This window comes from Eimeria maxima, genomic scaffold (genome assembly GCF_000499605.1).
Source record: "Eimeria maxima Weybridge genomic scaffold, Emw_scaff35, whole genome shotgun sequence".
In the NCBI taxonomy this organism is placed as follows: Eukaryota; Apicomplexa; class Conoidasida; order Eucoccidiorida; family Eimeriidae; genus Eimeria; species Eimeria maxima.
Genome location: NW_013566367.1, coordinates 48,839 through 61,547, shown reverse-complemented (window position 1 = coordinate 61,547; position 12,709 = coordinate 48,839). Strand labels below are relative to the sequence as shown.

Sequence of the window (12,709 nt, the reverse complement as noted above, 5' to 3'; positions counted from 1 at the left end):
AAGTGCCAATGGCGCACTTGCCGCTGCTGTTGTGCTGCTGCACTGTGAGGAAACTCAGGGACCCGAAGCTTATATTGTTCTTTTCAACACAACTTCCTCTTTCTGAGCTATCGAAACGCCTTTTTCATAACTAGAAAGAAAAATGCTGATCTTAGACTGCAGAGGGTGGAGCGCCCATACACCCCAACGGAGCCCGCGTGGCTGACCGTCTGGTGCCCATTACGTAAACCATGGCTCGATGAGGAAAGCACCGCGTTTCCTCTTAATTTTGCCTGTTTTTTAGAACCTCCAAGCCCGCGTATTTAAAAAAAAAACGAATATACTTCTTCTCATTCCCCCAAGATACCCACATTCACCCCAAAATCGCAGGCGAACCCCTGACGACTAGCCGCCCTTCGATTGGTCGAGGAAGGTCACGGAAATATCCTCTTTTGCTCGTTTCGCAAGAGGCTTTAGACGGAAGTGTTTTCATGCAAATCTACACAATTATTCTTCAAGCTAAAATCCACGTAGAAACGGAACAGTGCTGTTGCTTCTTCCTTGCGCCTGTGATCTTATAGCCGTCGAGTGCCTGCTGCTGCAGACAGCTTCTGGAGTACAGTTGCTTGCTTTGACCTTTTTAAAACATGAACAACGGCCCCCAATAGTTGTGTTTGAAGTATGCTCCGGCGTGTCTGTTAGTTTGTTCTTTGTCTCGGTCAGTTCGTATATGGTACTGTGTAACGAACGCCTTGCCCAAGAAATGCCGTTAGCTACAAACGTCAACAAAGCCAATATGAGAGCCATGAAACAACAGCTAACCACTATGTTACTCTCCTTGTATCCTGGGAGTAGCGGAACAAACGCGTGGGTCTGGATCAGTGAGAAGGTAGTGCATGCTAAGATGTCAGCCCACCTCTCTGCAGCTTATATAAAACGTAACCCAGCATGCATGCAAAACTACGCCCCACTGTGATTGATAAGCCGACATATTAAACGACAAAAAATGCGCAAGTGGACACAAGTGGCCACTTTGTACGCAGGGAAAATCCATCGATTTCATGCACATGATAATCCATATGCGCACTTCATATCCCCATTAAGAGTGCATGCCATCATCTGCCTGACGTCCCAACAAGGGATGAGTGAACAAACGAACTAAGCAAGTTCTAAAATGACCTGGTTCACATTCATAGGAATTGAAAAGAAAAATACGCAGAGGATCTGAATGCTCGCGTGCGGAGTTGCTGTATATGAGATTGCGGTCGTGAAACTCACGTCCCTGAGGCTTCCCTGACTTGTCCAGTGTTCATTTGGGCTCTCTAGAGGGGGGGGGAGTTTTAGCGCGGGCGTCCCAGCCTACATGAAACTATGTTGCCAAGTACCTCCAAGGCACACCTTGCAGGGGCACCGAAAGCAGGCACTCTGGACCGCCCTTTGATGGATACCAGAATTAAAATGTATAGGGGCCAAAGTCTTTGCTACAGCAACAAACTAGCCTTAGGTAAACCGAATAGAGCGAAAGAAAGCGAAGAATTCATGATCACAGGAGACCACAAAAACATAAATATAGTCAGTCGAGATCGAACTGGGGTATTTGCTGAGCCCATTCAAGTAGATCGTCACGCATTTAACGGGCAATGAGTGTTATTGAGGTGTCTGCCCTGAACCGTTCAAAATCGGGAGAATCAAATTGAAGCCAGTTATCTACTATCGCTGCACTCACTAAGTTGCGGGTTGCGGGCCCTATGGGAGACTCCAGCTAGTAGCCAAGAAGGCATCGACCCTTCGGTGGACCATGATGCGTGCTTCCCCCGACTGCTTGTGTTCGCCCTGGACCCGAAGGAAAGCGGCAGAAACTCATGATTCGATTCCAGTGGAATCTTCGTATTTTAGATGGTTTGGGTTGGATTGCTAAGTGGGATTTGTTGCTGCTTTATCATCTGCCAACACAAAGACGCCATCGATCTGAAGGGAGTATCATCTGCCACGAAAAGCCTGGGCTACCACCTCGGCCGTCAGATTGAGATCGCCAGCGACCCCGTAAGCATGACCATGCACCTTTTAGTGACTTTGCCAAGACATGTTTAATCATCGAAGTCTTGGGACCGCTCCAGGAGATGCGCCAAGTATTGGTTATCTCCTTGACCAATGAAGCGTCTGCCATGGAAGTAGTTCTTGAACTTCTTCAGTCTGTATCGGAGCGCGAAGAGCTCCTCCACGCATACTGGGCACTGGGCACTGTCGCTCTTTCCCTCGAAACGATAGAGTATCGGGTGACAAGCTGGTGTTTACTAGATCTTTCGATCAGCTTGGATGTATTTCAAACAGCCGCTATATCAGTAGCATTGGCTGTTGCGAGGAGCCGATGGAAATAAGGGTGCAGCGTAAGTATTGAAGACGAGATCAGATTCCCGAATACGCTGTTGGCAATTGCTTCTCTCCCTTCTGCGATAACTGGCCCCAGATAGAACAACTAAAGGAGTGTAGAGGCAGTAGGATTCTGGATCCTCAGAGACTGGACGTTTCCCTTAACATTGGCCGTTTGCAATCAGCACACGCTATTACTCACGCCTGTCAGCACCTTAATCTCCTCAACGTGGTTCTCCCAAAATAGCGCAATTGCAAAAGAAATATTACTGATAAGTTATTGTGGTGAACTGATGTGCTAACAAGATGGGGTTGCGAAATTCTGGGTCAGTGAAAGAACTGCAAGTGGGCAGATGATCAAGCTTTGGGTCCTTCCTGTCTTGCATCTTCTCTACGCTCTAGTATTTCTTGGAGTATTTTGCCATGCGAGGTACTTATGATACTCAGGATTGCTCAGCACTATATGTCCACTAGATCTCCTTATGTCCTTGCAGGCTGTTTTGATCAAGCGACAGCTCCTTAACTCCCAGTTACAGGCTGCAAATTCCCTAGGGAGGCCTACGTCCACCACCAGAAATACAAAGACGGCATCTTTAAACAAGAATTTCTCTAAAGGCCCATGTTTTCCCCTCCGTTCTATCAAGCCCTGTGCACCCCATAGCTCTAGAACGGCTCGTGGCTTGCACAGGTAACAAATTCAGAAAGCGTTCGGGCATACATCCCCACAAACACACAGCACTTCTTTAGCTTCCCCGTAGTCATTTTCCCACTTCCATACTGAGGTTTCAAATTCAAGATAATGAGCCCTTTTTGTGTCTCTAGTGTTTGAGAAGCTACGTAACCCACACCGGGAGCGATCATAACGGCACAAGGCCGCCTGTAGGATAAGATAGCATTTTGTGATTGACATCAAACAGCAATCATTGCAGAAAACGAAGTAAAAGGTTATCTGGCAGCTGCACAAGTATTCCGTTAACAAGGCCATGGAGTTGCTCGTAGGCTTCAGGATTTGCACCTGTCTGCAGCTGGTGTTGGTCCTGCAAATCGCAGGAGGGAAGGAGCGAATAAAAAGCATTGACGATTCATTTATTTATGCGTCTAATTTAAATTTGTTTTTCTGTAGCGGAAGAGAAGCCTTTCGCCGTCCTCTCTCTCCGTGGGTCGCTTATGGCCGTTTGTGGGTAGTCGTCTGTGGTCGAGTGGTCCGGTCCGGTTTGGTGTCCGTTTTTGTTTGTCAGTACAGGTTGTTGACTTCTGTGTTTGTACACTGTCTCCCTATATTTGTGATTAGGGAGTACAAGGAGTGGCAGGGAAAAAGGGCTAATAACTCCTCTTCTTCGTGGAGGTCACCACCACTTCCCTTGTGCGAGCTTGTATAGCCTCAACACGAAACTTTTCTGCTTTCCTGCAATTTGTTTTCGAGCGGCATTCAACTTATTCATGGCCTACTTGGCTGTTTTGTCTTCGTTTCGTGACGCAGAACAAATGAGAGGCGTCCTGCCTCCCACTACACCCAAAACACTAATGCCTAAACACGACGCCCGCATTATTGTGTGGTTCTGAAGGGCGCGGCCTTTAAGTTCTCTCAATCAAGGAGGGCAAATGAGAATCGCGGACCCCTACTAGCCTCTAACCCCACTGCAAGAACCAAACGCCAAAACCTCGTTCTTGCTAGTTTCTGCAGGGGAAGACATTTCAGAATAAGGGGGTTATCCGCCTTCCTCTCTCTCCCGCGGCCCCTATGGTGCTGCACTTGAGCTCCTTGTGTCGTATCTTCCTCCCCTGCGGCTCCTTGTTCAGCCTTTGTTCTCCCTTTAAATGTTTTTCCTTCCCATCCTAATATCAGTCAATGCCGCTACTTAATGAAGAGGAACTCGAGAGGTTCCGCACAAAATCATGCCACAAAGTTCGTTCTAACCACTGGTAAGCTAGCGACCGCAAAACGCCAAAGCATAAATATACCATAAACCTTGAACGCTAAACCCTACACCATATGCCCCATACCCTAAATCCTACAACCTCAGCCCGACACCCCCACCCTCCAAGCCATGCTCACCCCATACCCTAAACCTTAGACTCTAGGGAATTGCTAAACGGATTCACATATGCGAACCATGTCCTCCTTGCCATGCTGCTGCACGGTCTCTACCGCAGAACTGTATGGCAAAAATTCCGTTTTAGTGTTTAGAAATTCCTTGTTAGCGTCTAGAGTTTCCTGCTGAGCGTTTCAAGGGCATTCCCTTTCCTGTTCCTCAGCGACTTTGGATGGGAAAGATGCAACTACTGCCATGACCCCCTATGGGTCCGCCGATCCCCCTTTTCGTACAGGGATTTGCCTGCTGCAGCTGCAGCTGCAGCAGCAGCAGCAACTGCAGACGCAGCAGCAGCAGCAGGCGTAGAAGCCGCAACAACGTCCACTGGGAAGATAGCTGTCCTCCGATATTTGCCTATCCTGTGTTCGAGAGTAGCTGCAACAGAAACAACGTCAGCGGAAGGTTTCAGAGCCTCGCCCGCAGCATCCCTGCAGTCAGGGTCTGTCACAGCCCCTGTTGCTGCAGCGACAGCTAAGCCAGCATCAACAGCAACTTTGCCAGCAGTGAAAACAGTTGGAACGAAAGCAGGGGGAAGACCATGCACTTCTTCTTGTATCTTCTCTCATAGCCTCGATGAAATAAATTATCACCCCTTGGTTTACAAACGTGCCTTTTGCTCTGCATTCCACGGCGGCAGTAACAACACCAACGCGTGCGCGGTGTACTACTGCCACAAAGTGCATGGCCATCTGGAAGAGAGAACGCCACGTCTATTTTTGCTTCTGTACAAACCATCGTCGTCAGCAGCAGCAGCAGCAACAGCGGCAGCAGCTGCAGCCTTCTCCCCCCTTGTGCTTCCAGGTGAATGGGTGGGGGCTTCGCTAGTCTTTAGAAATATTGTGCATAAGCCCCACAGCACTGGAGTCTACAGACTAGGAGGCATTTCCCACAGGCAGCAGCAGCAGCCGAGACAGCAGAAACAACATCAATTGTGGCATCAGCGCCGTGTGTCACGCACGCGAGGAGGAGATTCAGCTGGTGACCCCTTTGGAAATGCGATGTTGCAGTCCCGGTGCGGCAGCAGCCGCACCACCATCACCAGGACTGTTGTCTGTAGGACAATTGCCCCACGACAGCAACAGCAAGAGCAACAACCTCAGCAAAAGAAGCAGCACCTGTTACTGCTGCAGCGCCGTAGCTCGGTAGGCGCCGCTAAAGTCTGTGAGGTTGGTGCAGTGGCACACAGGGAAGACGGCCGCAACGAAACTCTTCCATTCCTGGTAGCAGCTGCTGCCCAAACGGAAACGCGGGCGGTAATAACGAGGGCTTCAGGTTCGTTGAGCCTCCCTGGAACCCCCCATTCACCAGCGGCCGCAGCAGGAGGGGCCATATGCAGCCCTCATATTACAGACCTTAGCTCAGTTTGCGTAACTGTGTTTGGCAAGGATGCACTGTCAGAGCACACTTATCATCAGCAGCAACAGGAGCAGCTACAGCAAGGGTGTACACGCACAGAGGGGTTTTGGGAACAGGCCGAACTCCTGGGCAACCATGCCACCTTGCTGCAGCAACAGCAGCGAGAACCGCAGCAGCAGGAGATCCAAGACGGGGAGGAGGAGGAGAAGCTGCTGGTTGGGCTGCCACTGTCACTAACGGCAGGAAATGCAGCAGAAGCAGCAGTAGGAGAAACAGGAGCAGAAGAAGGACCTTCACAACTAACTGGAGCTGCAGCTGCAACCTGGAACACGCATGCGAGGACAGCAGCAGCAGCAGCAGCAGCGACAGCAGCAGCAGGAGTTGAAGTTCTGAACCCCACATCTTCTGCCTTTCTACAAAGTGGCGTCCCATCCACACTGCAGTTAACCCAGACAAGTCACTGCAGTGGTAGGACTACCAAGAATAACAGCAGCAACGACAACAGGAAGAGCAGCAGCAAGTGCAAAAACAACAATACCAGCAACATCAATAGCAACGGCAGCAGCAACAAAAACAGCATTTGTTGTGAGCGATGCAGCAACAGCAGTTTCTGCTGGCCCGCCTACAGCTTTGAGTCATGCAGCTGCATCGCGCAACAGCAGCAGGAGCAAGAGCAGCAGCAGCAGCGTTTGTCTCTGCCCCATGCCTGGTGTTGGCAGCCGCTCTCTTCTCGTGGCCTGAGGTTGCAGCTGCAGGTGCAGCATATCTCACCAGCAGCATCAGCAGCATGTCCTGCAAGACAACCAGTCGTACGAGCAGCAGCAGCACAGGACCATGCAGCAACACAGGATGCAACAATAGCAGCAGCAACAATGCCACTGCCCTTTGCTCTGAAAAGTCCGCTAGCATCCCCCATCCGCTTTCTCCCTTTAAATGCAGCAGCCGCTGCTGCAGCTGCCTCAGCAGCTGCACAAGCAGCCGCTGCTGTTGCGCCAGGGTCAGAGCAGGGCCGTGCACATCTCCCACCCAGAGGTCGCAAGGTAGATCCGCTGCAGCATTTGCACGAAAATAAGGAGTTCGTCGCCTGCTCCATAGCAGTAGCCGCAGAGGTAGCAGCAGGGGAGGCAGCAGCAACACCGGAAAACACAAAAGGAGCAGATACAGCAGCGGTAGATACAGCAGCAACACAGGCAGCAGCGCGAGTAGCAGAGCTTTACTGGCCGCAGCAGCTGCAGCTTCAGTTGAATAATCTTTTCACCAAAGAAATACACTGTTGCACTACTGGTAGAGGTAACAACAGCAGCCACTGCAGCATCAGCAGCCAACGCACGGACAACTGCAGCACCAGCAGCGAGAGCACAAAGAGAAGCAGCAGAGGGACAAGAGAAGAACTGCTTTGGGCAGATATATCTCCACCTGAACGTAACAGAGAATCTGAGAATCTCTTTAGAAGCAGAAGGGAAGTCAGTAGAAGCCGCAGCAGCAGACGCCTCTGCGTGAGGTATTCCGGTCCTTTAGAGCTGTCTACATTCAGCGGGAAGCAGCGGCAGCAGCAGTGGAGGTGGGAGAAGGAGAGGCAACGGCGGTGGCAACAGCAGCATAAACGAACCCTTAGCCGTTGGTCGAGAGCGCCTAAAACGGAGTCCTCCTTGCTGTTGCTGGTGCAACAGCAAACCCTCAAACTCATCCACCGAGGACAGGAGCTGATTGCAAGCTTGCAGCAGCAGCAGCAAGAGCAGAACAAGGCAGCAAACGAGCAGCCAATGGAGGTAGAGGCACCGTTGGAAGGAGGAGCTGCAGCTGGGAGTGGCCCATATGGAAACCCAGGAAAGGCAAGCACTTCTTCTGTTGCTGCTGGAGTGTCCCATCAAGCAGTCGTTCAGCAGCCACAGCAGGAGCAAAGGCGGCAACAGCTGCTGCCGCTTTTGCTACAGGAAAATTTAAATTTGAGGCACTTCTACGTTGCCATTTGTCAATCTGCTACCAATGCACAGCCGCCAGCGGCAGAGGTAACACACGCAGCAGCAGCAGCAGCTCGAGGTCCCTCAAAAGGTTGGAGGGGAAGGAAGCTGAGGCGGTATCAGCGGCCTACCCGCATACCCAGCGGAAGCAACAGCAGCTGGTTCTGCTGCACCTGGTGCTGCAGCAGCTGTTGCTACAACAGCTGCAGCAAATGCACCCAGCAACAGCTCCAGCGGCGGGGCTTACTTATTGGGAGGGGAAGGGGGATGAGGGAGGCTAATCTCCTGCAGTAAGCAGAAAAGTGACGCTAAACAAAAGGCGCAGGAATAGCAGGAGCTGCTGCGGCAGTTGGTGCTGCTGCTTCTGTTTCGCCTTTGCACTGCACCCACGGATTCCCCAGCAGCAGCTGAGCAGCTTACATAGTGCCTTACTGCCTGATGCTACCGAATATGATGCTACTGATACAGCTTCTGCGGCTGCTTTTGCTGTTGCTGGTGCCGCCGTAGCTGCCGCTTCTATTGCTGCTGCTGCTGCTCTTTCAGGCACTTTCAGTTGCAGCAGCTGCCGTATTTTTATCGCTGACGGCAGCCTTTTGCTCCTGCCCAGGGCCACCGCAGCAGCAGCAGCTGCTGCTGTTTCTACTCCTGCTTCAGCACAACGGCAAACGCCGCCCCTCCAGCTGCAGTTGCAGCAGGATACATGTCAGTTGCGTTTTGGGGTTTATGTTCAGCTCGTCGTTTTAGCTTTGACTGAACATTTTTCGTAAAACTGCCACTAGGTGGAACTCATGTGTACGCAAACCCGACGCCAACGCCCCGTAAAACACAACGATGGCGCCAGGAGGAGTGAAACAACTGCTACTGCTACTTCTGCTGCTTTAGCTATTGATGGCGTTGCTATCTTTATCATTCTTACTGGTTCTCCTGCTCCACTTGTTGCTATTTTTCAAGCTATTCCTTGTGCTGTCGCTGCTGTTTTTGCTGCTGCTGCATTGGCACTCTTTGCCGTCGACATCATGGCTAATCTGCACGTGAAGCAATCGCTTCTCCCGTTTTCTGTTGTGCAGTCTATTTGACCCCTTTTCCCCGTGTTATTGCTAGAAGCTAATGCTCTGCTTCCCTATTTATTTTCCCTCCACATTTGGTTATCCAAGATACCGCCATTGGTGCACCTCAACCACTTATTCGTGCCGTGTCGGAGCACCGAACCCTAAATCCTAACCCCTAGACCCCCACAAACGGACGACACCTGCACGGAAAAATTAACATGAATCATACTAGCTTTGCAATCAATAAAATGTGCAATCAATAAAATAGAGTCCACATGGGCCCTTAAGAGACTCCTCGATGCTGGGGGATGGTAGAGGCTGCATTTCCTAGTATTTCCTCTTGCCCCTCTTTATCTGTTATTTTCCTGTCTGTTATTTTCCTGCTGCTTGTGGAGGTATATCTTTGCTGTATGTACAGGTCTCGCCGGCGCGTGCGTTTGTGTGCCTCTGCTGCTTCTCGCTCTTGCTTTTGTTTCCGTTTAGGTTTTACTGTCTCATTATTTTGCCTCTTAATTTTGTGTCCCTCTGCTGTAAGCCTGCGGCTCTGTGTCTGTGCCTTTGCCTTTCTCCCGGTACTTGTGCTTGATCAATTGTCTTGTGGCTGCACGAGCTGCCCGTTTCCAGCACTTTGTGTAGTCTGCTGCGTATAGCGAGTTTTTGCTGGAGGGTGCTTTTGTATTATCTCTGTCTAATGACTTATTGTTTCGTTTCTACATGCCTTTTCCCTTCGTGTAGAAAACAGAGAGAGAAGAAATGCAGCAGACGTAGACGCAGAAGAGCCGCATCTGCAGGCGAAGACGCCCCGTGCCGAGAAGACGGCAGACAAATCAACTCAAATCCAACCTGAAACAAAACAAAAGTCCTATTAAAAGCAATGCAAAACAACCACACGTACATCTGGCACAAACGAAATGTAAAATAAAAGTACACAAGACTACACATATATAGAGGAGAGAGAGGACACATGCAATGCGGGGTGAGTCCGCAGCCATGAAACGAAAACAGCAAGGGGCGGCAGCTGCTGCTTACCTGATGTTTGATGAGGGCGTCAGCTAATACGAGAGAGTGCTGCAGCAGCACATTTTCATCTGCTGCTCCGTGCAAAAGCAGAAGGCGCCCTGGCTCCAGCTGCTTGCGCGCATTAATGAAAGGCAGCACTGAAGAGAAGCTGTAACCCGCTGGGTTCAAGTGAGGCTGAGACAAATACCGCTCCGTGTAATGGGTTGAGTAACCCTAACATAGCAGCACAGCAGCACATGCAAGAGCAGCAGCAGACGCTGTACATGCAGCAGTAGGTGTAGCAGATGCAGCAGCAACAGTGTTGCCGTCGGATGAGCAAACGAAATGAGGCGGAAAAAGAGAAAAGACCGACAAACCTATGGAGATTAGCGGAGATAAAAAACACGAGGGATAATAATAACGGCGGTAATAATAACCATACCTATGGTAATAGGTTGGTAAGGAGGCAGGACAGAGGTACAAAGAGAGGCGACATATGGAGGAAAAAAAAATGGTGAGCTAAGGCACTGATACAGAAACCGGGTAGAGAGAGCTACCAGCACAGAGTGGTTGAGACTGACGCTGGGACCGAAGAACAAAGAGAAGAAAGGAAAAGGAACGGAAAGAAAGGCGAGTCCAAACAGCACAAACTAAAGGGGTAGGACAAACAAAAAAGACGATAGACAAAGTCATTGACAAAGACGATGAAGGGGAAAACAAATGCGCGGATGACAAAGACAGGGTCAAAGACAAAAAGCGTAGGGCGAAATACAACGCAATGAAGCCAAACAGAAGGAAAAAGGAACGGAAATACACCTCTGCTCCTCTTCGCCATTTTGTTATCTATCGTTCTTGTTTCTTACTTCCCAGAAGGTGACGGGTGCAACTGCTACAGCAGCAGAAAAGACATGGGGCTGTAGCAGCAGTGCCATGCAGCTCAAAAAGCCGCCGTAGCTGACCCCATAAATCCCAACTCCTTCTCGCAACTCCCCTTCCGCCTCTGTCTCCCCGCCAGAGCTGCTGCTGTTGCTGCTCAGTTTTAGAAGCCCTTTCTTGCACAGGTGAAGACACGCTGCTGCCTGGTCTGCTGCCTCCTTGTGGCCAAGCAGCAAGTAAATGCTCTTCTCAAACGAAGTTGTGCGGCCGGCAGAACCTCGATTGTCCGCCTTTATCACGAGCAAACCTAACACCACAAACACTAAACCCTAGGCCTAAACAATAGTATCCCAAACCTAAGATGCAGAGCCTAAACGGTGGACCCTATAGCCACACCCGAAGTCCCAGCACCCAACACGTACAAACACACCCGTCGTCCGTAAACCCTTCCACGCAAACCCTAGACACCAAGTCACACCCCATAATCCCTCCACCACTGGTAAACTACAGGCCCTAATCCTCACAATATAGCGACCAGAGCAAAGTGCAGACCCTAAAAGGCGCTACCTGCTGCGCTAAACACCAACACCACAAACCCTAAACCCTATACTAACTATACCGATGGGGTCCAGAATTTTAAAGACATCATATCTATGAGTACGAGGTTTACTGTTTACACGGTGGCAGGTTTGCGAGGGTCTAGAGATTGTGATGCAGGTTCGAAAAAGTAGCGGGTAAGACTTTGACGATCTGGCTGCCTCTGCCGCCTGAGATCTAACCTCGTAGGTCTTACCGAGTCTGGCAAGGGCCTGCGCTCTGGGGTCGATGTGCAACTCCCAGCTGTCCGTTACAAACTGCACAGATGGGCCACCATAGCACGAGACGACACCTCTATAAGGCGCTGTACAAACAAACAAATTAAACAGCAGATGGAGACATAATACCATATCATCTTTGCTGTAAATGAAGTATCTAGTAAATGTTTACTACTAGAAATCAAAGCGAGCCCACAGAAACTCCCACAAAGAAAAGCCCAAGACCAGCATTTGATTTTTCGTCTAGGACTAAAGGCGATCGTGCAGACCCGCTAAAACAAGATGGAGGGTTTAGTGTTTAATTTTTACGGGGCCCGTGGACTTCGGGGTTGGGGCTGTAGTAGGCCCCAATGAGTGTGTGTTGTTTCTGCTGAAGCGTAAAGAACGACGGCTGTTGCAGCAGCTGGAAGATGCCAGCAAAAAGCGTCTGTTGATGCTGGCTTTCAAAAACAACCTGTGAAAACAACAGCAAACCCAAACACCTAAACCCTAACACTTGCCTAGTGCCTAACCTGGAAATACAACCGCTACGACCCTACTGCTGATAACAAACTACTCTCAAGTGAGTTGGGGCAAATCTCAGCGCTTGGAATGAACTGAGGATTTTAAGCTACCTGGCCACAACCTGCTGCATCCGCGTAGTAGAAGAATGCTTTTCGCAGGCCTGCGCGGACAGACTCTGGAATGTGTTGCGGAATCCGCTGTAGTTGCTCTAGCGTGTAGTCCGCTGCGGCCTCGAGAGTATATCTGTTGCCGTCTCCTTCTGCGTCAGCTGCACATATCTCTGTCTGTTTCCCAGCCAAACTTGAGTTGTACAAACACTCCCCGCGGGCGTCGGCAGCAAACAACTCCCGTATGTTTGGCATAAAGCGGACCCTGTCCATACACCGTGAGTCCGAAACCCCAGACCATAAACCCTAAACTGGAGAGTACCCGCACCCCTCCCTAATGCGCAGTTGAGTCAGGAAGGCACGATCTGTTGTTATGGTGTGTGTAACGCCCGTTAAGGGTATAGGGTTCAGGGTTAGGGCTTTGCCTCACCACATTTGTCTGGGGCTGGCTATCGCATGGTGCATGTGCAGCCACAGAGGCAAACCTTCACAAACGACGGCAGAGTGAACACCGGAAACAGCAGGGTTGGATAAAAATATGTAAGGACAGTTCAGCCGAACAACCTGCTCATATGCATGCACACAGTCCCACCAACAGGG

General features: G+C 50.4%; 2 protein-coding genes across 2 annotated transcripts; one reads left to right on the top strand and one right to left on the bottom strand.

Moving 5' to 3' along the window:
- Positions 1-5,440: 5,440 nt before the first annotated feature.
- Positions 5,441-8,040, top strand: EMWEY_00006130 (hypothetical protein, conserved; the record flags this gene model as incomplete). Its single annotated transcript, XM_013481525.1, has 2 exons — positions 5,441-7,807; positions 7,903-8,040. 2 exons carry the CDS (start codon positions 5,441-5,443, stop codon positions 8,038-8,040), a joined length of 2,505 nt encoding a protein of 834 aa, XP_013336979.1.
- A 1,464-nt stretch (positions 8,041-9,504) lies between these two features.
- EMWEY_00006120 (dipeptidyl peptidase IV domain-containing protein, putative) lies at positions 9,505-12,364 on the bottom strand (the record flags this gene model as incomplete). Its single annotated transcript, XM_013481524.1, has 7 exons — positions 9,505-9,651; positions 9,838-10,041; positions 10,671-10,990; positions 11,208-11,258; positions 11,477-11,584; positions 11,808-11,952; positions 12,113-12,364. 7 exons carry the CDS (start codon positions 12,362-12,364, stop codon positions 9,505-9,507), a joined length of 1,227 nt encoding a protein of 408 aa, XP_013336978.1.
- Between the last annotated feature and the right edge of the window lie 345 nt (positions 12,365-12,709).